Source organism: Eurosta solidaginis, chromosome 3, assembly GCF_040869045.1.
Source record: "Eurosta solidaginis isolate ZX-2024a chromosome 3, ASM4086904v1, whole genome shotgun sequence".
In the NCBI taxonomy this organism is placed as follows: Eukaryota; Metazoa; Arthropoda; class Insecta; order Diptera; family Tephritidae; genus Eurosta; species Eurosta solidaginis.
In genome coordinates this window covers 163,053,284-163,078,057 of record NC_090321.1, presented here as the reverse complement: position 1 = coordinate 163,078,057, position 24,774 = coordinate 163,053,284, and the positions used below count along the sequence as shown (strand labels likewise).

Genomic DNA, 24,774 nt, shown 5'->3' with positions numbered 1-24,774 from the left:
TGTCCCGTATATGATTATATAAAGTCTTTTATTACTATGTCCACATTAAAAAATAAGGAAATTATTCGCGTTTTTCGGTTTACGTTGTTTTATTAAAATCTCATATTTGTATATTTGTGTACTATTAAACTTTATTCAAATAATTTAAATTTCTTTTCTACCGTAGATCCAAACATACAATCTTCGAGTTCCGATGTAAGTAATCCGTATAATTCTGTTTAACATACCCATTATATAGTTTCTTTCATCTTCTAGATTAATCATCAGCGTCTGTCACGCTATGGCAATAAAGGGGACAAAGAACGCAAGCTTGGTCATAGGCGTGTTGGAGAGGGTGGTGAGATCACCTATAAAAAAATTCAAACTAGCCAGATAATGGGCTCCATCCAATTGGGCATTCAACATACAGTAAGTGTACTTATTGATATTATAATAAATAATTTTACAAATTCATGGATATTTAAACAAAAAAGTAGAATAAACTGCAACGTATCATGGAAAGGCTTTAACTTGTATTTACGATGTCCAGTTTACATTACGCCGTGCGTTTTAAGAGTAACCCTTCATAATAATAGCTGATTGGTTGTTCGTTTACGTTCCCCTAAAACAGGGGTATCCATCTATTTAGAAAAATTTTCTTAGAAGCCCCTGAATTGCTAACGAAATTTTTAACTACCACGAAATATCATTATCTATAAATCTTCGAAACTGTATTGCGATCCTTTTGATTTTTATAAATGCTTTTGAACGTGCCTCTTCTTCATGCAAGCAAAACTCTTCCAATTTTTCAATCAAAAAATCTATCACAGATCCTTTTTATGCAATACCAAATAACAACTTAGTTCTTTTTTTATTAATACTATGATGATGTGTATTATTTAAAGCAAATTCTAAATTCGGCAAAATTTTGTCTAAACTAATCACTTGCCCAGCATTAGTTATTTTCGCCATCATTGGCGCCATAGTTCGATTAGTTCTATCCACTTGTCCATTCGCTTGGGGAGACGCCGCACCATCTATACGTGTTTGACTTTATTTGAATTTAAAAATAATTGAAATAAATGCCCTACCTCAATCAGAAATTAAAACTTTAGGACGGCTGTAACTGTTAAAATATAGCTTGGGGCAATTTACAACATTACCTGATCCAGCATGTCGTGTCGAGTATAGCTTTACTAATTTTGTGAAAGCATCCACAACTATAAACATATACTTTTTCTGAATTGTATCAAAAGGTACATTACCTTTTGCAATTATATGCAAGCACCCCTCATGTATTCCATTTTTTGGAGAAAACGCAATGCATTTTAAGCAATTATCAATATGGAATTTTCTTTTCTTTTTGACTTCAGGAAACCAATAAGTTCTTGATATTGCATGCAGTAAATATTCGCACCCTAGATGACCCATTTCATCATGATATAAACGTAAAATATTTTCTTCCATTTCCTTCGGCACATAAAATAAAATTTCTTTCCCAATTTTCCCTTTCTAATTCTTCTTTAATCCGTAAAATTTCTTCCCGTTCTGACAAACTGATAGATTTTGTTCAAACGTATGCTCTTCTAAAACTAGCACATTTGAAACCTTACTTAACGCGTCCACGTATTGCATTCTTGCATCATCTGAATGATCTAAACTGCAATCAAAATTCTCCAGCTCCAATACCCACCCAGCAATTTACGGATTGATCTGTCGCTTGTTTAATGTTAACGTTAAACAATTACAACCCGTCAGTATTCGAAATTTCAATCCCTGTAAATATATTCTGAACCTTCTCAACGCATATATTATCGGCAAAGTTTATTATTTGAAACTATGATATTTAGACTCTGCTTCAGTCGCCCGCTTTAAAAAATAATATATTGGATGAAACTTTCCATATACCTTCTTTTGTAATAAAATAGCTACGAAATCAAGAGAACTGGCATCGCAATGTAATTCGGTTTCATCCTTCTGATTGTGTATTGCTAGCGTTGGTGCCACTATTAACTTAGCTTTTAGTTTTTCAAAACAATCCATTTAAATTTTATCAAATTTAAAATTAACTTGTTTCCTAAATAACGATATAAAGTTTCGGCATCCACAGAAAGTCCTTTAATAAACCCCCTAAGATATGAGAAGAATCCCAAAAACATTTTTAATACTTCGCGGAATTTGGGTTAGGTCTAATGACATCTTTCGTGATCCAATATCCTAAATACCTAATTTCCGACTTCATAAAATAACATTTGACAGTTCTTAACTTTAATTTATTTTTGATTAGTCTATCAAAAACATCCTCCATATTTTCCAAATGCTCATCTTCGCTTTTTTTAGTGGCAACCATTATATCATCTAAATAAATGGTAACTTTACCTGCACCCACTAAATCATCAAAAACATAATCAAAAAACGCTGAAACGTAGATGGAGCATTTTTAAGCCCAAATGGCATTTTGCAAAACTCATATTGCCCCAAAGAACTTACGAAATATGTGTACCTAATAGAATCTTTACCCATTCGCACGTGATAAAAAGAACTTTTTAAGTCCAAAAGTGAAAATATAGTTTTATCGGCTAATCTGTCTAAAAGGTCATCGATTAATGGTATTGGATGATAATTCTTCAAATTGTTTTTATTTAATGTTCGATAATCTATGAAAAGTCGTGTTTTTCCGTACTAATATTATTGGAGAAGAGTATGTGGATCTACTTGGCCTGATTACATCTTTTCTAATAACTCATCTAAAATCTCCTGAACTTTTTCTCGCGGAGGGGAATGGAAGGGCTTTTCATTATTTAATAAAACTTCATTTTGCAATGAAAACTTTTAAATATTTATTAGTATCTATTGTCATCAAACACACGACACACATTTTCTTCCATACTTCATTTTTAAATTTCCATTTAGCCAAATTTAATAATAGTAATCCCTACCTGAAATAACAGGATAAGTCATAGCATCATCTGACACAACAAACAAACATAAATCTCTCTCTAAGTTGACTAATTATTTTGAGTTGGCATTTATTGATTCCGAAAAAAGAATTTTTAGATGTAACGATTTTAACTAAAAGTATATCGTGCAGGAACTGTTTGCGAATAAAACTTTTGAACTGCGTGTGTTAATTAAAGTACCTAGTGTTGATTGAAATATGGTACTTGCTACGTGGCCCAAAGAATTGCAATTAAAACATCTTATAGATTTTGATTGTGGGACTGCATAATTTTTTTTAAACGGAAATTCTTTTCTCAACTTGAGACCCTGAAATGCTTCGAGCAAACTTTGTTTATCTTTGAATCGTTGCATTTTGGCTTGTGAATGTAAAACGTAATCGGGGATATCGCCAATGATATGATCTATTAAATCCACATCACTCATTGAAATTTTATTTTAAAGTATTACTTTTTCATTAAAATACTCCTGAAATTTTTCATTTGTCTGCCACTTGCTTCAAATGAATTTATTAGCATCAAACGACTAGATCTTCAAACAGTAACTGCATTTCTTCAAGTAAATTTCGAACAGTATGTGACACTGCATCGGATCGCAAAACACGTCCTTTTAACTTATTTGAAAGTCACTTTGGATACGCCCCATATTGTATTTTATTATTGCGTATTCTCTCTTCAGGCGGCCACCGTGGTGTGATGGTAGCGTGCTCCGCCTATCACACAGTATGCCCTGGGTTCAACTCCCGGGCAAAGCAACATCAAAAAAAAATTTTCTAAGCGGGGTCGCACCTCGGCAGTGACTGGCAAGCGCTCCGAGTGTATTTCTGCCATGAATAGTTCTCAGTGAAAACTTATCTGCCTTGCAGATGCCGTTCGGAGTCGGCATAAAACATGTAGGTCCCGTCCGGCCAATTTGTAGGGAAAATCAAGAGGATCACGACGCAAATTGGAAGAGAAGCTCGGCCTTAGATCTCTTCGGAGGTTATCGCGCCTTACATTTATTTTTATTCTCTCTTCAATAACTCAATCTCCTTTTTTTGAACCTAATTTTCCCGCTCTATAAGATTCAATTCCAATTTGAATATTTGCAATTCACCTACTTGACTTGGGGTTCATTTAAATTTTGATTTCTCTCACCTGCATTTGCAACAGTAAGATTCACAAGTTCACCGCCAACTATTGACCATGTTTCTGCAACGACATATTCTCTTTGGCCATCAAAGTCCAGGATTCCCACATCTTCCAATGGAAACTCAAATGGATATCCCAAGTTAAGCAGAGCAGCCGAATAACCAACTCATTCTTGGTACCGTTGGTTGGTTCACCAAGCTTCTCCAAAAAATATTTTAAAATTACAAAGGTTATAGCTTTTTACAATTTTTACAATTTTCCGCGTCGTTCTGGCGCGGCATAATATATAACGCAATATATTTATATATTTCTATTCCAACTCTTTATATTTCCGACTGACTCTATTTTTCTTCATTTGAAGTCTTGTCTTAAAACAATATCTATAAATACAAAATTTATTTATAAAAGGTATGAGGAGATAAAGTTACAGTGCCACATTCGTAAAAAGGCTTTATGTTGTTCAAGTGACTACTGAGGCACAATAATGACCCGAAAGGCTATAAATAATAATCCCAAAAATGTTTCAATTGCATAGCAGAGCTAATTGATATAACCTTTAACTCTTTTTATTTAGGTCGGAAGCCTGGCATCTAAACCAAAACGTGATCTTCTAATGATGGACTTTTTCGAAATCGAAAGTATAACTTTCCCCCCAGAAGGATCAAGCCTTACGCCAGCCCACCATTACAGTGAATTCAGATATAAAATTTATGCGCCTATTGCATTCCGTTATTTTAGGGATCTGTTTGGCATACAACCGGATGACTTTCTGGTAAGCATTTTAATTTGAAAATGTTTATATTTCGTTGTTAATAGTATGAACATTTACTAATTTCTTTCTTTAATTCCTCATAGATGTCCATGTGTTCAGCGCCATTACGAGAGCTCTCTAATCCGGGCGCTTCTGGCTCCATTTTTTATTTGACAGCAGACGATGAATTCATTATCAAAACTGTACAACACAAAGAAGGAGAGTTTCTACAAAAGCTTCTGCCGGGGTAAGAATCAAGCCAACCGCAAGGAACAAATAGTTCAAAATATAAAGATGCTAGCATACCCAGCAGACATTTTCCTGCCCGTAAATTAGTTTGCCTACATTTAAAAAATAATCTTTCTCCCATTCATATTCCCCAATTTCTCTGACTTTTCCTCACCCATTTTTATTTTTCGGTCCATTTTCCTCTATCCGTTCATCTTCCTCTCTCTCTCTCTCTCTTTTCCTCTCCCGTACCCAATTCTTCCTACTCCCAATTCATCCCTTTAATAGCAATAATTGTCCCAGGAAGTTTTGTCCCTTCTCTGCAAACTTTCTTTTTGGTGGTCTGGTCTCCTCACTCTTGTGCTGCAAAAGAAAGTTCCTAGCACATCAAACCCAGACAGCGAAGACCTCGTCGGCATAATGAATTTGAGTTTGACCGCTTCTTGTTTGGCAGTCGCCTAACATCTCTAACAACGCTAACATCTCTTCCCAGCGATAGCTTACGCCAATTTCAAGCACCAAGAGATATCTGTTTACTTTCCAACTGTTCTTTCCACCTCTGATGGGGATTCCCCTTTGCTCTCTTGAAAGCTGGTATCGATACGAACATCGTTCAGCCTCGTACAATCGTCTTTAATGTTCCTTATATGCACATATTGGGAAGGATATACGTAATGATTATTTATTTCGACACAATCCACTGTGAAAGATAGGCCTTGTTGACTCCGATTATAAGAACTGCATCTTCGGGTTTCCGTATCTCACGAACTCTCGTTATATTTCGGGTGATAGTGGGCCATGGTGATGTTTGGTCAGATCAAAATGGGCCACCTCATAACTCTGTCCGGCCTCTCGGCTCTGATCGAACCTATTCCGAGCTTGACGATGCGTATCCGCCCTTGCTTTTTCGAAGCAATAGTTTAGTCTATAACTGTGGCCGGCTAGGGGTTCAAAACTCAATAGCAGAGCGATTTAATCGATGTTGACAACACTCCAATTTCGTCAGTAGACTAGAGTAGAGTTCTTGGAACATATGTAGGATTTCTGCTTGGTTCATTGGCGTGACTGGAACTCATATTTCGCATGAGAGTAATTAAAAACCGTTAGTTGCCACACTTGGTGCGCACTCCCGCGTCCAACTGAGCTTTGCGCCCTATCTTCGTTTTGTACAGCTGGGCGTTACTCTCACATATAATGCCGTTATTGTTGTTGTAGATGTTTTAAGTGCCTCGCCCCATTCAATGGGTGGGACCACTCACAAATTGTCATCGAAGTCCTCTAACTGGAGTCTAATTAAACTGCATGTGTCAACAGTACGGACCATAGGGAGATTGGTGTTAGAGGCGTGGGTTCCACATTAAAATGGAAAAGATCGTTGGTGTTATGTGGAGACACATTGCATGCAGAACATGCATTACGTATGTCGAGGTTCCAGAACGAAGCTAGGCCAGTATGCTTCCTTCTTCTGCAAAGTTTGGATAGTGTATATTGATAATGGGGTACACCGCGCTAGTCCTGGCAAAGGCGTTTACCGACTTTGTATGGATTTTGCCCAGGGCCTCCTTATGCTTGTCTCTGTCAAACGGCAGGTGCCAAATCTCATCATAATGCTTAAGGATATGTTAGATTATTTTTCTTGGAGGGTCGGGGCTAGATCGCGACGTTTTTTGCTAAGGTGTCCAGGCTTGTGACAATTAAGCAAAACAGTCAGTAGCATAACACCATCGAGGATCGTCTACGTCGTAAACACAGTGACCGTGTATTTCGTCGTTGATAGTACCAGGTCGAGCGAGGTGCAGAAACAAGAAAGACTGCGGAGTTAGCTGTTTATTCTAGAAGCTAATACGTCGTTAGCATTATCGTGCAGTCGTCGGTGTAGGAAAGTGTGGTATCAGGGATAGGGCACCACCCTGTATCATCCCTTTTCGGTGAGGTGGCATTTCTGCGAAGGATACGGTCTGCATATGTTGAATTTCTTCGTATCTTGATAATCGTACGCAAAAGGGAATTTTTAAAAATACACTTTCTGGGGTCATAAATGTTTCTTCTGGTGTTCCTCAGGGCAGCCATCTTGGTCCGATTCTGTTCTTGTTGTTCATAAACGATATATCTAATACAATTAAATATTCAAAAATCTTGATGTACGCAGACGATGTAAAACTTTTCAAATCATATGCCTCGGTTCAGGAACATTCCTTGCTTTAAATGGATTTAAATCACTTGGTTACCTGGTGCAATGTAAATTATATGCCGCTCAAACTCAAAACATGTAAATTCATGTGTTTTTCTTGGAGAATTTCGCTACCAGCTTACCTAGCATCACACTAGTGATGTGAGTATTACTTAATGTCAGTAATATTCGTCACACTGCCCTCCACCTAAGTCTGATCGTCCCGATCAGACAAATCTCTCGATCTAACCGCTGCTAGCCTCTCCAAATGAAGCATCTTCTATTTCGTGGTTTCCCAATTGTTTGTATGTGGTAGATGACATCACTGATCCTCTTCACAACTCTGCACGGGCCTTCCCAACTGCGCCAAAATTCGGATGGAATACCTTTCCGCCGGTGAGGGTTGTATAGCAGTACTAAATATCCCTCCAAGAAACCTTCCGAATTATAGTTCTTTTCGTACCTGTGTTTCATCCTACTACTCATTACCCTGGGCAGTTTCCTCACACTTGGCCAATGAACTACTTCGCAGAGATTGCGCTTGACGGATTGGCTTCGCATAATCAGTATCGTTCCCACGTTTCACAACAGTAGTGCGCCCTGGCTTGAAACTACCCTCGCATTCCTTCTGGGAAATTCTTTGCTTCGTTTTTGTGCGTCCCTTTGGTTTTGTCAATGCCAGTGTTTCGCTCGCAGGTACTTTTGATTTCGCTTTATCTGGCCCATTCGATCCATCAACCTTTACCTTTGACTTTCGTGGTATATCCTCGTATATCCTGGTTCTTATAGCGCATATTCCTTCTTTGCATATCGATCCTGATGTCATGGTCAACTAAGAAGTCCACTCCCAATATGACTTCATCAACAATCTCCGCCACAATGGATTTGTGTAGAACCATGACCTGCCCAATTCAGACTTCACAGATCACTTCTCCTTGCACTTGGTTATACTCGCCAGTGACCGTACGCAACCTTGCTCCAGGTAATGGCTTTACTCTCCTATTGACCAAATCAAATCGGATTAAGGAATGAGATGCACCCGTATCTATAGACAGTACACGTTCTTTGCCGTCCACATTCCTTCTGACGGTAAGACTGCTCGATTTTCTTCCAACTTGCGAGATAGATATCACAGAACATTCAACAGCTGGAGCTAGCTCTCGATCTTTACATCTGGCACGCTCTTGCTCGTCTCCTCCAGCTTTGCGTTTGCGGCCACTCAAGTTGGAACTACCAGGACCGGTGCTGCAATGACGTGCAATGTGACCTGGGTTACCGCACTGAAACACTTCATAACTCCGTCATTTTTCTGTTGTGATCCCTTCAGCGCCTCCAATATTGTGTTCACCCTATCTGGCCTTTCCAATTCCACACGGCGAGCTTTGAAAACTGGCTTACACAGAAGCGACGCTGTTTCCTGAATCAGAGAATGTGATACCGTTTCTGTGAATGTGGGTTTTGGGTTTGCATATGTCACTCGCGTCGTTTCTACGTCCCGTATGCCATTTATAAAACTCTGGATTTTTAACCTCTCGGTGTATTCCACGAGTGCGTCCGCATTTGCCAAATGAGCCAACCTTTCAACATCCTAAGCAAACTCCTGCAATGGCTCTTTCGCTTTTTGATAACGGTTTGCAATTCTATTTGGTAGATCTCTTTCCTATGCCCGCTTCCGTAACGTCTCCCGACAGCGGCCATCAATGCCTCATAACTGTTCCGTTCGTACTCTGGAATAGTATGTAAGATTTCAGCTGCAGGCCCTTTCAATGCCAGGAACAATGCAGCAACTTTATCTTCAGTATTCCAGTTGTTCACTGCTGATGTCTACTCAAATTAAAGCTTAAAGACCTGGAAAGGAACAGAGCCGTCAAAAGATGGATTTTTTAGCTTTGGATTGCTTGCTGAAACAGCTGGGCGATTTAGTTATAACTGCTCCATACGACCTTTTAAATCATCTACTTCTGCCTGAAATTGAGCCATTTTGGCATCCTGCGCTTCCAGTTTTGATACCTGTTACAAAATTTCTACCGACATTTCAGATATACGTGCCTCTTGCGCTTCCAATTGAGATACCTTATATGTCTTTTGGTCTTCCAGTTGAGGTGACACTTGCGACGTAATTTCCGAAATATGTGCCTCCTGTTATTCAAGTTGGGATGCTATATATGTCTTCTGTTCTTCCAGTTGAGTTTCCATCTTGGATGTTATACGTGTCTCCTGGGATTTTAGTTGTTTTTCCATCTTGCATGTTACTGTCGACGTTTGTGTGGATATTGCAGCTAATATTGTGTTCAAGTCCGTGTTCGCCATTGTCTTCGGTGTTTCGATTTTCTCTTCAATTTTTGTTGTTGTCTCGTCGCCATCAAGCCGAAAGACATCATCGTCCACATTAATTCCTTCCGACTCCATAGCGTCTCGTAGCCGTGCCTGAAGTTCGATCTTATTGCCGGTTGTATGCAACCCACGGGCTTTCAACTCCTTTTTCAGTTGCTGGATCCTTAATTCACTTAACTTCGCCATGTCCTTATTGTGCTCTGCAACTCTGGAATTTATTCAACAATTCCTCTTCTGACACCAATTGTAACGAATTTTGGGAAATTCCGCTTATTTGGTTTGTAACCTTCTACTAACGTTCGAATCACTAAACTGTTGAATAAATAATTCCACTATTCAATAATGCAAAATGGCCTTTATTAATGTACTTCACCATAACACTTCTACTTCTCAACAGATAGCGTGCTTAAATCAAACTATTCTGATTATCAGCTTTACCTCCTTTTATACTCTGTGATTTCCTCGTTAGCATACTTCTAGGCATTTCTATTTCTAGAATTTACTACTCGTTTACCAGCTATAAATTTCTCAGCTATAACTACAGATGCACGATTTTTATAGCTGCTCGCATAGCCCATGCGCGTGTATATGTGAGTAATAAGATATATGCATGTGTTTGTGCGTCTCTGTACGTACATATGTGTAGACATAATGATTGATTCGTTTATGTAGATACAAGTGACTGCCTGCTTTATTGTTGTTGTGGCTTCATTTACTTAGCATCAGACTAGTGATGTGAGTATCACTTAGTGTCACTAATATTCTTCACAATATTAATGCTACAGTGAATAAAGGCAAAGGTGTTTTTGCATTTGTTAAACACGATGGTCAAAACAATTTAACGACCCTTACATAACTAAAGCACTTTTTACAACATTAGTTAGGCCAATATTAGAATACTGCTCAGTAATTTGGAATCCGCGTTATCAAGCCCATGCAGACGGTCTCGAGTCAATGCAAAAACAAGTTTTACTATTTGCCTTAAGTAATTTTCAATGGGACTCTTTAACTAATCTTCCACCTTATATTAATCGATTAAAGCTTATCAATCTTCCAACTCTTCCTAGTCGAAGGGAAATGCTTGGTGTGATATTTATGACAAAACTTTTAAATGTATCCTTCTGAATGAAGTGAACTTTTGCGTTCCCTCACGGACATCGAGACACTTCAAACCTCTTCTGCTGAAACAATGTAGAACGAATTTCGAAGGAAATGAACCTTTTCGGCGTTTATGTCACGGTTATAACTCTCACTCAAACACATTTGATAGCTCGGACTGCGGTTTTTCTATAAAAAAGATTGTTCTCACCTCTCTTAACAACTAATGTATAATACGTTTGCTTCTGCTCTCTTTAAGTATTACGCTTGGCTGATGAAATCTCTTCTGTAGCTGAGCAGTCTCAGATCGCGACGCTTGACAAACCGCTGCCCATCAAAGACTCGGCAAAAACAAAAAGACAAAAAAAAATGTATTATATATATATATATATATATAACGATCGCGTGAACAGGATTAGCCTGGTTTCATTGGGCCACTTAAGGGCAGCGCGCTGCCACAACGTCCATTAAAAAACAAACAAAAAATGTGTAGTTCCTGGTAGTTTGCCTAGTCAGGTTGTCTTTAGTGTGTACCCATGGCCCAATAGCTAGCCCTCTTTCACCATTGGAGCCTAGAATATTCTCTCAGCTCTTACAGGATTGTGCGCGGAAAAAAATTAATTGTAGCTTTTTCCAGTTGAGTACTAAAACCCGGTTTTACAGTGTCCATTTTCGCATAACTAACCCCAATCAGTTTCTTTGGAGAGCCCTTCTCTTGAGTTGTGACAAGTTTAGCAGAAAGAGAAGGTCCACCGGACTGAGATCTGCATTATCTGGGTAAAACTGTTTAGCATCGTAGTTTTCTGGTGTTTGATGCACTATGAATATATGCATGTATTAAAAAAAACCAAGAACAAAAATGTGTGCCTTCTATATTTGAATTACAGTTATTATATGAACTTGAATCAAAATCCTCGAACGTTGTTGCCAAAATTTTTTGGACTTTACTGCCTACAGACGAGCACCAGCAAAAATATTCGTTTGGTTGTTATGAACAATTTATTGCCCTCGGCCGTTAGAATGCATTTGAAGTATGATTTGAAGGGTTCGACATTCAAACGAAAAGCGTCAAAAGCGGAACGTTCTAAAAAGTCTCCAACATACAAAGATCTAGACTTCATGGAACATCATCCAAATGGCTTATTCTTAGAAGCTGAGACATATAGCGCACTTACAAAAACAATCCAGCGCGATTGTACAGTTTTGGAATCATTTAAAATAATGGACTATTCGCTGTTAGTTGGGGTACATAATCTTGATCAAGCAAGTAAAGAGAAGAAAAGTGAAAGCAAAAAATCAAAGGTACCCTTGCCTGAAGATTCCGATCTTGAAGATATACCAGAGGGAGATGGTGAAGCGGCGGGAGGATCAGAGGGACGTGAACGAGATTCAACGACAGGTGTGAATCGGAATCGGTAAGACATTTGAAAACAAGTAAGGAAGTCTTAGTTCGGGCAAACCGAGCATTATATAGCCAGCTGTGTGCTCTCGTAAACATAATAAGGAGAAAGAACGATTACTACCATGAAAACAATTTTCTCACTAGAGAGATTAACTAAAAAACACACACCATATTTCATCAGTTTTTGGTAAATAATTATTTTTTTAGATCTGCTCTGGGTTCAGAAGGCCCGTATATATATTTCAAAAGAGACCTACATTTTTCTTCATGTTACGTCTTAATGGACGAACGAAATCAATCAATACCTTTTTTCATGTTGGCAATTTTGATAAAAGAAGCCTCTCAGATAATTCAGAAGGCAACTATTGTCTTATTGTTGTATCTTGTATTCAAATACATCCGGACTACTCGTAGAAGAATTAATTATACGAATTACTTGTATGTATACATATATGCATGTAAATTTTTTTAAATCTAGCCATTTTATTTGGCGAAATTATTCGAAATAAACCGTTTTGGTACAAGAAAGGGTAAAAGTCTAGTTGAGGGTCGACTGCTAATACGCTACCAAAAATATCTAGAGAGGGGGGTGGTATCCATAGTATTTTTGCGCATGAATGGGATTGGATTGAAACGTATATTCTTGGATTATTTCGGGACTGTTTACTAAACATAGAATAAGCTTAGAAATACTTCAGGACTATTTTGAGGAGCATTTCGAAAATATTTCGATGTAGTCTTGGAAAAATTTCTAGATCGTTTCATGATTATTTTCGGAATCATTTCGAAACTATTTCAAGACCAATTCGGAGCAGTTTCAGGATCATCTAGGAATAATTTTAGTCATCACTATGACACAACTTCAGGATCAATTTGAGACTATTTAGAAGTCTTTTTTAAAATTGTTTTCCAAAAAATGTTTAAGAAAAAAATTATAATTTCCATAGGAAAGTATTGAAAATATCCTTTCAGATCTGTACCTATGTATCCTTTGTAATGTACCATTAGAAATAGTCTACAAGAATAACAACGATTTGTTATTATTTACGCGAATTCGGAGACAAATATTGTTTTACTTTTTTAGGTTTAAATCTTAAGCTAACCTAGTTTAAATAAGCCAAGCGCCGCTTTTCGGAATCTTAATATATGTAAATGGCTTACTTCTTGAATAGGTCAGCAAATCGGCAACGATTGGTGGCGCACTCCACAGCTATGGAAAGCATTCAAGCTGAAAGCGAACCTATTGATGATGAGGACGATGTACCGTAAGTAAACATAATCCTGTTATCTACCTGAACCTTTCATTTAAAATTTCTTGATTTATAGACCGGGTGGAATCCCTGCCAGAAGTGAAAAAGGTGAACGATTACTTCTCTTCATTGGCATTATTGATATTTTACAATCATACAGATTGAAGAAGAAGCTTGAGCATACTTTCAAAAGCATTATCCATGATGGGGTAAGTTATAAAATCCTTACAATACCGAATTATTTCATCGGTATTCGAAGTTTAATTACGATGAGACCGTGACAAGCCTAATGGATAAATACCCTAAAACTCGAGTTCAAGTCAGTTAAAGGGATAAATAAGTGCAAACATCAGCAGCACATTTTAATAGTTATTTAATTTTTTTATTGAGTCGAAAAATTTCGACCAAAAAATTGTCCTAGGTGAAAATTTATAACGCATATTCTGGGTTTTATGTACTTAATTGTATATGCAAAATGTAGGCATGGTTAGAGACCGATTATGTCCATTTTCAGAAAGAATTTTCTTGTTTTGACGGAAAGCGATCTATGACATTATAAAGGCAATATCTAAATTGGGTCAAACTTTATGGCGAAAAAACAGATGCAAGTTAACTATGGAAAAGTTTAAGTATAGAACTATGAGAGTTAGTCTCATTATTTCTAAGACAAATTTCTGGTATTAGTAACAAAAATTTTCAAATGAGGTAATAGGTTTCACATCTAGATATTTAAAAGAATCGACTGGTTAAAAATTTGTTTCATTTGGATAAGCCGTTCCAAAGTTATGGGCTCGGAATTTCATTCGGTCCTTAAAAAGTAAAATTCCGTATTAACTTTTATTTTTGTACTTATAAAATAAAATTCCGGATTTAATATTTTATTTCCGACTAAAAAGTTAGAGACCAGGAAATAATTTTTTTTATGTACTTTTATTATAAAAGGAATAAGGGATTAACTCACATATTCAATTATGTACTAGAGGAGAGAGATAAGACATATATCTAGAAAACTTAGGTCTTTAAATTAACTAGAGCTTGCCCAGTCGTTGAAGTTAAGCCACAACAGTTAAAATATATCTAGGTAGAATCAAAGTGTGCATCCAATGTGTAGTGTTGCTACTTCGGGTGTGGGGAGCTTTGAAATAAACTATCTTAATTTTTAATTTTTGGATTCAATTTTGGGATTGGGTTGTCTTAAACTGTTTATATATGCAACACATCAAATTAGAAAGAAACTTTGAAAGCAACATGCTATATCGTCCGTACATTCCTTACGGGAAATCCCTCACCTATAAAAATTCCATTGCCTAAAGGAACTTTTGCCTTTATGCCAATATACTATATTTTATGCTACATAGAAATGTTCTCGTGCCCTACAATATATATGCCTCCATAAAAGGAGTAAATTGTCGATGGGATCGTTTGAACAGGGTCAGGGGTGGCAGCATCTGAAGAGGTTACCGTCCACGTCGTGGATTTTCTTGAATTCTCGTGAATTCGTCTGCAGCTAGGAATCGGGTATATTTATCTGCCTATTTGTAATATTCCACCCTCGTCGTGCCCACGACACACATGCAGCATATTTCTTCCCTAAAATTTATTGACTCAACGATAAAACCTTCCGACTCTATGAGTGTCTTGGTATAATTAAATCTTCACACATATCTTGGAGCATTTTTGACCATAACATTATCTCAATAGCTATGGCATATTTGGCAACGAATTTCTTACGGAAATTACTAAAAATCCCTAGTTTTTGCAAAGTTTTTAATCTAATTACCATGTCGATGATATTTTCTCGTCCTATAAACTGCAATCAAATAATTCAATATGTATTCCAAATATATCTTCTGACGATGTTTTACTAATTGAGGAAGTTGAAGGAGTCATACAAACACAGTCCTGACTTGATCCAGACTTGCTTCCTTGAAAAATGAGCACATCATATTTATAAATCTCTGAAGATGAACAGAAACTTCCCGCCTCTCCAGTGTGGCCTGAAAGGCAGCCGACGCTTAATTTAGCATCTGACCACCTGCCCATACTCCTTCCAATACAGCGAGCTGCTAACGTTATCACCTCCGAATAACGGACTTTTATTAATTTCCAAAAAGGTAACCTTCACAAATCAATCTTTTGATGCTCTCCCCATTCCGACTGATTTTAGGCAAGGCGAGCGTGCGCTCTGCAAGGTCGTCGCTTCAGCTTCTTAAAGCTTTATTCCGGCATGTAGAATACTTGAAATCATACCGCATTTCCCGGCTGAAGCCGCAAACTTAGCAAGAGAACGTGACCTGGCGAGATATCCCCCGTCATTCCTGAACAATGGAAAATGGCAAGGATAGTTCCGCTACTAAAGCCTGACAAACCAGCTAACGAAGGCGAGCATATCGGCCGATATCACTCCTTTCGCCAGTAGCGAAGACACTGGATACCGTCTTGATACCTCATTTCACGGCAAATCTTCCCCGAGCCACCCACCACCACCGCGCTCAACGCCATAAATACTCAGATAAATTGCGGACAAAATCAGTGAAAACCCATCACCAGAAGGAGTTACTATCATTTTATATGCCTACAACTGCACGATTATGGCAACGGGACCTGTCCCTTCAATAAATGAAATAGTTTCTAAAATAAACAGCTATCTCCACGATCTTTCTAGCTTCTTCACCTCACGGAACCTGGCTACCGACAAAATCCACGGCCACTCTGTTTATGACGTCGACGGTTTCACGCTACCGACTGCCAGTCACCCAAAGATCTTAGGGGTAACGTTCGATAATAATCTGACCTGCAAAGCGCATGCCACCGAAATTGTATCTAAAGTACAAAGCCGCAACAAAATCCTCAAGTCGTTTGCCTGCAGCACCGTCCTTTATATTTGGAACGTTTTTCATCACGCAAAATAATCAATTGGACGGCCGCTAATGTGCTACGCGTCACCAGTTTGGTCGCCTGGAAAAGGCTGCAGGCCTGTCAAAATGCTGCACGGGATGTCTCCTTATGACCCCCGAACACCACCTACATAGTAAGATCAAAGAGCTCAACATTAAATTGCACATGTTGTGCTGAACAGGCAGTTTTTGCTAAACTGTCACAAACCAAGACATCCTAGCAAACAACTGCTTGATCTAGCCCTACCTCCACGGGGGTCGAGCGAACATCTCCATAAGCACTATGACGAGATCCGGCACCTGCCAACATAGCCGTTTTATCCAGACAAGCATAAGCAGGCCCGCAGCCAAATCCACACATAACCGGTAAACGCTTTGGCCAGGACGCGCCCGGTACACCCTGTTATTATTATACAATATCCTACTATTGTAGAAGAAGAAAGCACACTACCAAGGGAGACACGAGTCACCCTGGTCCAACTTCTTTCTGGATACTGTAACAGGTTCAACTCTTACTTGTCCCAAATCAACCCGACGTACGTAATATATGTATTAGAGATATACGCCGCCGCCGCCGCCGCTACTATATTTTCTACTCGTTTAAGACTGTTTAGACCATTTATTGTTCATGTCGAAAATTGGTCGGATATGGTCGAAATAGAAAGCAATGAATGGGGTAAAGAATGCCATGTAGATCGTGAATTTTATTTCGGACAGTCTTCTTTTAACGGCAATTCCTACAAAAAATTGCTTAAAAATGTAGATATTTTGAGAATAATTTCAGAAAAACATGGTCGTAAATGTATGGAATATCTTCAGTGTTTTCAAGATTTTGGTCTGGTAGTTAACTCTTGCTTTTCGCACAATCTAGACCCCCAATTCAAAGTGCATATTAATAAATTTAAAAAAAGTTATGAGGACTAGGAAATTAGTATTACACCTAAAGTTCATGCTGTAATTGAACAATACCTTACATTTGTTCAAAACATGGAAAAGGATTCCGCGACCTTATTTACAACATGGACGTCCCAAATGTCGGCCATTTTGAACAGCCACGTCGATGGCACTACGCTACCGACTGTCCTACATCCCAAAATCTTGGGTGTGACGTTTGATCAGGATCTACATTTTGGTGAGCACGCAGTCGCAATTGTTCCGAAAATCCAGAGCCGTACCACTGGAAGAAGCTACAGGCCTGCCAAAATACTGCTCTCAGAATCGCCACGGGCTGTTTTCTTATGTCCCCAGAACATCATCTACATAATGAGGCGAGAATACTCCCCATCAGGGAGAGAAATGAGATGCTAACCAAACAGCTCCTGTTTAATACCCAGAAACCTGGGCATCCAAACAGACATCTGATTGATGAGCCAACACCACCTAGGGGCTTAAGGAGTCATCTCCGGTAGCATTTTGAGGAAATACGACACCTGAGAACCCAGCCGTGTGAAGCAAAAAAATACAAGCAGGTCCTTGGTAAACTCCACAAACAGGCGTCGGACCTTTATATCAGGAATTGCCCGGTAAATCCAGTACTCAAAGAAAAGTACCCAAAACTTGTGGAAAAGGAACGCATACTCCCCAGGGAAACGCGTGTCACTCTTGCTCAACTTCGTTCTGGATACTGTAACAGGTTAAACTCTTACCTATCCAGAATCAACCCCGACATAAAAAATGTATGCCCCGCTTGCAATGTGTCCCCACATGACACCAACCATCTCTTTAATTGTAATGTGGAACCAACGCATCTAACACCCCTTTCATTATGGTCCACCCCTGTTGAAACAGCAAGATTCCTTGGACTCCCGTTAGAGGATATTGATGACAATTTGTGATCGGTCGCGGCTGTTAGGTGGAGCGAAGCACTGCTACAACAACAACAACATTCGAATTTTGGAGAGAGCAAGTTTTTGAATCTGTGCATGCAGATTTTAAAAAGACGTGGGTTAAGTACAGTGTTAAAATATCTAATCCAAAATACCCTAGTCGTTTATTGAGAGCATATGCGAATACAATAGTTGCCGTTTGTGGTTCAAATAAATTGGAGAAGCTGATTAACGAGCTTTTGTGGTTTCAAACAAAAATATGCATTATTTTGTAAATTTTGTTTAAAATAACTGTTTGCTTGTATGTAACGTTACATAAAATAAATGTTTACATTATCTTTTGCAAAGAAACATGATTATTATTGCGTTAAAATAGATTTCCCTAACAATAACGCGTATGAAAGCTTTAATTGCAAAATTTACAAAATTAAAAAGTTCAAATGACTCTAAAAAAAGCGCCGAATATGAGATTTCGCGGTTGGCTTTTTTTGACACTAGGTACCTGCTAGAGTAAGCCCACAGAAATATTTCCCAGGTGGTCGGCAGAATAATTTAAATTTTTTAAAACCCACCGTGGAGTATTAATAGACCATTAATAGCAACCGTAAGTCGCGTTTGTACGTGACCACCAATGAGCCACAAATGATTTAAAGAAATTGTGTACGCGACGATTGTTAGGAGCTTATCCCAGGAGAAACTACGCTTTGCACGAGATATACAGACACAAGTGTGACTATTTTATATATCTCTATTTCTTTTCAGCAGACGCAGAAGTACCAACTCCAAAGACTGGCGTTAGGTTCGAAGCCTCTCTGTAGTAAGCGAACGAGGGACAGTCCCTCCGCAAGGAGCTACTTCTGAAAATTTTTGAACGGTCTGCGAGATATTGAGGCAAAAACCCCGAATATTTCCGAAATGGCCAACACGTTGATTTCCTTAAATACATACAAACAAAACCTTTCCTAAATATTATTTTTTTAAATAGAAAAATCAAGCTTTTTAAAGTAAGAACATCGGCGTACGCCGTCGCGCCGTCCACGCCGCCGATAAAGTGATCGGCGTAAACCTCTAGTATGTATGTCCTGGATGCAATGTATCCCCACATGACATTAGCAATCTTTTCAGTTGCAATGTTGGAACTTACGCCTCTAACACCAATCTCCTCATGGTCAGCCCCTGTTGAAACTGCCAGTTACTTTGGTCTCGCGTTAGAGGACGACAGTTTGTGAGTGGTCGTGCCCATTGAATGGGGCGAAGAACTGTTTACACAACAACAACAGTGAGGCTTGATCGGCTAAGTGGTACCCACCGAATTTCATCAAAATATATTAAAAATTTAGTAACAAGTTTGCGTTCAAACAGACAGACGGGCAGAGGGGCATTTATAAATTAACTCAGACCGCTATTTTTATCTTCTCTCTTAGGGACTTACATTTTTGAGATTCAGTCCAAACTGAATAAAACATTTCTTTCTCATGAACGGTATAAAAAGAATCTTTAATTTGGCTGAAGTATCAAGTCACTATCCATTTTTACAGACGTTCTAATATACAAAAGGTAGTCAATAGTTAATCTACACATTTAAGTATAACCCAAGATGGGGAGGGCATCTTGCCCCAGGCGCTACTCACAGGGGGGCGCCAAATGGCCCGCAAAGCAGAACTTCCTGGATAATTTGTATTTTTATTATAGATAACTGATTTGTGGAAAATATTGATATCTGAAAAAAATTTCTATACTAAAAAATTCATGCATATATCCAGAACACTTTTTGTTTTTTTTTTTTTGGCAAGCACTCTGAGTGTATTTCTGCCATAAGAAGCTCTCAGTGAAAACTTATCTGCCGTGCAGATGCCGTTCGGAGTCGCCATAAAACAAGTAGGTCCCGTCCCGCCAATTTGTAGGAAAAATCAAAGGAGCACATAGCAAATTGGAAGAGAAGCTCGGCCTTAAATCTCTTCGGAAGTTATCGCGCCTTACATTTTTTTTGTTTTTTTTTTTTTTTAAAGGTCCATCGATATTCTACTTGCGACAGGTTGTGGAATAATTGAAAGCATATAACTTTTTTTCTCACGTTCAATGTTACGATGGGAATTATTAAAGAATGCTTAACAAAAATTGTCAAACATGAATCTGAAACACGATGGAGCGCCAGAATGTGAGTTTCTCGCGTTATGAAAAGTGTTCTCGATCGTCTCCAACACGATACGTACAAGCTTTACACCACTAAATGACCTTATTTTTATATTTGACTTATTTTTGACTTATTTTGTTTTGTTGATTTTCCGACAGGATGGATAGAACGATTTTTCGTCATCCGTCATCCGTTCTCGAAAGAACGAAAATCGACACTGATGATGGCACAACGCCGAAACCGGTTTGTCTCAAACCCAAATTTGACATGGGATGACGGAAAATGGTTCCAATATACATCACTTTATTTTTGCTTGGCTTAAAATACTGACGAAACTTTATCGGAAATTCAAAAGGCAAAAAAACAAAAAAATCCAACGAGAGCAAGGGAGACGAATATTGCCCACAAAAGGAAAATGTTTGACATGTTATTGTTGACTTTTTATACTCAGCTGAGCAGAGCTCACAGAGTATATTAACTTTGTTCGCATAACGGTACCCAGTAACGGCATAAACTAATCGAGATAAATATAGACTTCTATATATCAAAATGATCTGGGCGAAAAAAGAAATTCATTTAGCCATGTCCGTCCGTCCGTCTGTCCGTAAACACGATAAAATAAAAAAAAAAAATAGAAAATTAGTCAAATTTTTGGCAATGGGCGTGGCATCGCCCACTTTCAAAAGAAGGTAATTTTAAAGTTTTGCAAGCTGTAATTTGGAAGCTGAGTATGTAATGTTCGGTTAATAAATATTGCTAGCTCTTTTGGTTGATTTCTTTCTTTACATATTTGGGCACAAAATTTTTAAAATAAAAACCAAATTTTCATTTGTCAGAAAAAATAAAGAAAAAACGGCCGAATGTCAAAAAAAACCTATCGAAATTCAAACTGACTCGTTTGTTTTTAATGAGCTAGGTTTTTTGGTCAGATTTCCTAATACACCCTCAAAACTTTGATATATTTGCAAAAAAGTAAAAGTAGCAAAAATTCCGGTTGTGGAAATAAAAATTTTCTAATTTAAATAATGATATTTCTAGTGCATTTAGATGTTCTATATAGGAGTTCACATTATAAATTTGGACTGTAACTCTGACTTTATAACGATGACATAGGAAGTGAGGTATAGTTATTGGTTTCAGTGGTCCAATATTATCATATGTCTTCGCATTCAAATTTGTCTTTTAGTGAAATCTTTTGATATTTTGAATTGTTGTTTGTTGTTAGAAACTAGGAAAATCTTACTAAAAATTCAAAATCAGCGCCCCGTAATACATACAGTTATATGGGGTTAGTCCCACGTACAAACCACTTTTTTTGTGACAGTGTTTTAGAAGACGAAAATTTATATGAAAAGTCTAGTTATTTAATTAAAGTTAAGGTGTCTCGTCATATATATATATATATATATTTATGTTATAATAATTTAATTTATAATATGTGACCCGGCCTATGAAAAGGTGGCTTAAGACTCAAAAAAAAGAAAACTACTAAGAAACTGAAGAAATGCATTGTTTATCTTTAACAGCTGTTTCTCGCAATTTCTTTTTTGAGCCATAAGCCACCTTTTCATAGGCCGGGTCACATATTTTAATTTATGTCATAATATTTTAATTTACTTTCCTTTAAAGGACACTGTATCAGTGTGCCGACCGTCATTCTACGCTCAAAGATTCCAAAACTTTATGGCCAAAACTGTCTTTAGAAAAATACCTTCATGTAAGTTATTTAGTTTAGAAAATGATACATTATCCATGAAAGCCTTTTTTCATTGCAATTTAACATCAAAGTGGATCTGCCTGAAATCAAGGGAAACCACAGAAAGTTTCGTACGTTGGTAACCAGTTATATAGGTGCGTATAGTTAATTTATATTCTCCTCATATCAATAATATATATAATTTACATAAAATTACAATTCTTTTAGCACTTAAGCACTCGCCATCTAAAAGGAAAAGTTTGTCCAAAGCAATACAGAGATCTATAGATAATGAAAACGAGAGCCGATGTAAGTACTGAAAGTACTTAAATTTCGTTACAAATCACCTCAATTAATATTTTATTATGTTTTTCATTTATCTAGCGGAAAGCACTTATGAACATCGTCCAACACATGCCTATTCTTCACATACTTCTCAGACTTGCTGCGTTAATACGCACGTGCAAACGAGTAAGTCAACTACTGGACTTCTGTCTTCTGCTACAGATGCAGCCACGTCAGTTACATCTTCCACAATAACAACGGCTGGCCCAATAGTGGGACAGCGACTATCAGTTCATCGTGCACCTGGTGGCGTAGCAAAATCTAAGGTCCCCCCACCAGTACCACCAAGAGGTTCACCACGTCGCACGAAAAACGATGGACACAACGAAGTTGCACGTGCCATTTCTAATGCAGGTATATATTCCAAAGCAAACAACAAGAAAAAGAATAAAAAACAAATAAATAAAGTGCACTCACCTGTCAAGAGCTTATCACCAACTTCAGTAACAATATTCAAAAGAGTTAATACTAAAGAAACAAAAATATCCAGTTCGGATAATACATTAAAGGTAATTGAGAATCCGCTGCCTCGTTTCGGTGAAAGAAGATCGCCGAGTAATGTCAAAGACTGGTTGGAACTACATGATTTATTTGATATTGAGACGCCACCTCCAATCCCACCTCCGCCTCAGTTGCCCATTGCCACTTTGAATCGTAGACCATCGCGTCCTTCGATTAACAGCCCAGATTCGGTGCACTCATCTACGAAAAATCGAAAAACATGTCGCTCTATTGCGCCAAGTGAATCAATAAAGTCAACATACTCTAATGCTCGCTCCGAGGTACGATCACATAAGTCCTTTCGATATAACTTACTTCATCGTATGGACATGTTTCAACGTCAAAACAGTATCATAGCCCGTGCTGGACGTCCTTCGATAGGATCAATTGTATACAATTTTCCTCCTATTGAACCGGAACCACCAGAAATACCACTTACCAATGCATCGGACAGCTCGAAATGTTTTAGAAGATCTCCGCGACAAAAAAGCGACAAACATCAAAGAATGTTTCAGTATGCTGACATAGCTTTACGTGATGAAAGATATGAAGATGAGTATGAAGAAAACCTTCTGCAATCTGTAAATGCATTTGTAGAAGTTAAAAGAGAGGTGGAATCAAAGTTTAAATCGCGGAAAGCGCGTCCACCTCCTGCTATACCAACCTCAATAGAAAGTAAAAGCGATAACACCGAGATATCTGATATAAAAGATAGAGGCAGACAGAGCGCTCGTTAAAACGAGGAACATTCTTCGTAAACATACTCCAGGCACACAGACATACTGACATAACGGATTCCCTCATAATCTCATATTGCTTATCATTACTATGTTTTAACCCTAACCCGTTTGCATGCTTTTTTGTTTTTTTTTTTCTTTTTATTGCACCAACCGTCTCCTTACTCCATGCTCAATTTTTAAGTTCCATTAATTGACCCATTGTTTATGTATCGCTAGGCTCAACACCTTCTTGCAGTTCAACGCCTCCACCCGCGTTCGATGACATATCTGAAGATAGTTCACATATGAATAGTTCGTCTTACGGTAGAAAATCACATCACCATCAAGAGCGAAAAATGAATGTCGGTCCAGCATTTCGAGGCTCACAAAAAGATGATATTGTCAGGTAATCAGAACAGGTTGTTATGCTAACATACACATAAATTATTTTTTAACGAGTTCCACAAATTTAACTTAAATGTTTTATTTATATGGATATGCAAAACATTAGAATGTTTTGGCTTAAATACTATTTGTAGCGATAGATCACTTAATAATATATATTTTGTAAGTTTATACAAATAACGATGATGAATATTTCCTTCCTTTATATTAGGTAAGGATGAAAAAATTGCGACCATCGTGGTGTAGGGGTTGCGTGCTCCCATCGAAGGTCTTACAACATCATATACTTGGCAAAAAGTTGTCTATGCGGTGTTGCGTCATCGCCAGTGGATTGGCAAACACTCCGAGTAGCACAACGCAAATTGGAAGGCCTGGATCTCCTCTATGGTATATCGCGCCAAGTTATTAATGGGAAAATTATGTTACGCACATTTCTCATTTTATATAAATAGGTATGAGTACGATTGAAACAATCGACAGAATTCAGAATGTATGCCAAAAAAACAATGAAATTCCGACAATAGTACAAGGCAGGGAAGATCATTTAGTACCGTTGACCCGCCGTAATACCTCTACCTTTGCCTTCTTAATGAGGATAAGTAGTGAAAGATGGCTAGTGCACCATACTTGCAAGCGTTGTTGTAGCAGTGCTTCGCCCCAACCAATAGGTGCGCTCACTCCCAATATCATCCATCACGAGCCCGGGGAAACTTGCAGTTTCAACAAGTTGGAACAAAGATATAAGAGTGTTAGAGGCGTTGGTTCCACGTTACAATTGAAAAGATGATTGATGCCATGTGGGACAAGCCACAAGCAAGGCATAATTGGGTATACTAGGTTAGGTTAGGTTCGCCAATCCTTTCCGCATGCGGCCCAATACAAACGTGACCAGTGAGAAGACCTACAACTAAGGTAAGATCCCTTATACGGAGGGTGAGAAGCTCTCGCGAT

General features: G+C 38.1%; 2 protein-coding genes across 8 annotated transcripts in view; both read left to right on the top strand.

Annotated features, from left to right (window-relative positions):
- LOC137244534 (phosphatidylinositol 4-phosphate 5-kinase type-1 sktl-like) overlaps positions 1 to 24,774 on the top strand; it is a 108,348-nt gene that overhangs the window by 23,282 nt on the left and 60,292 nt on the right. For 6 of the 7 annotated variants that reach the window (XM_067773631.1, XM_067773629.1, XM_067773628.1 and 3 more), the window contains 12 exons: positions 167 to 195; positions 256 to 408; positions 4,642 to 4,839; positions 4,923 to 5,065; positions 11,536 to 12,063; positions 13,223 to 13,315; positions 13,377 to 13,509; positions 21,787 to 21,874; positions 21,946 to 22,008; positions 22,082 to 22,162; positions 22,238 to 22,552; positions 23,656 to 23,824. In XM_067773631.1, coding sequence (XP_067629732.1) covers positions 167 to 195; positions 256 to 408; positions 4,642 to 4,839; positions 4,923 to 5,065; positions 11,536 to 12,063; positions 13,223 to 13,315; positions 13,377 to 13,509; positions 21,787 to 21,874; positions 21,946 to 22,008; positions 22,082 to 22,162; positions 22,238 to 22,552; positions 23,656 to 23,824 — 1,993 coding nt within the window. The remainder of the gene's footprint in view (positions 1 to 166; positions 196 to 255; positions 409 to 4,641; positions 4,840 to 4,922; positions 5,066 to 11,535; positions 12,064 to 13,222; positions 13,316 to 13,376; positions 13,510 to 21,786; positions 21,875 to 21,945; positions 22,009 to 22,081; positions 22,163 to 22,237; positions 22,553 to 23,655; positions 23,825 to 24,774) is intronic. The other variant, XM_067773633.1, reaches the window with a different exon arrangement.
- LOC137243435 (uncharacterized) lies at positions 22,561 to 23,436 on the top strand (the record flags this gene model as incomplete). Its single annotated transcript, XM_067771205.1, has 1 exon — positions 22,561 to 23,436. A coding segment is annotated over one exon (876 nt), but the record flags the coding sequence as incomplete, so codon positions are not given.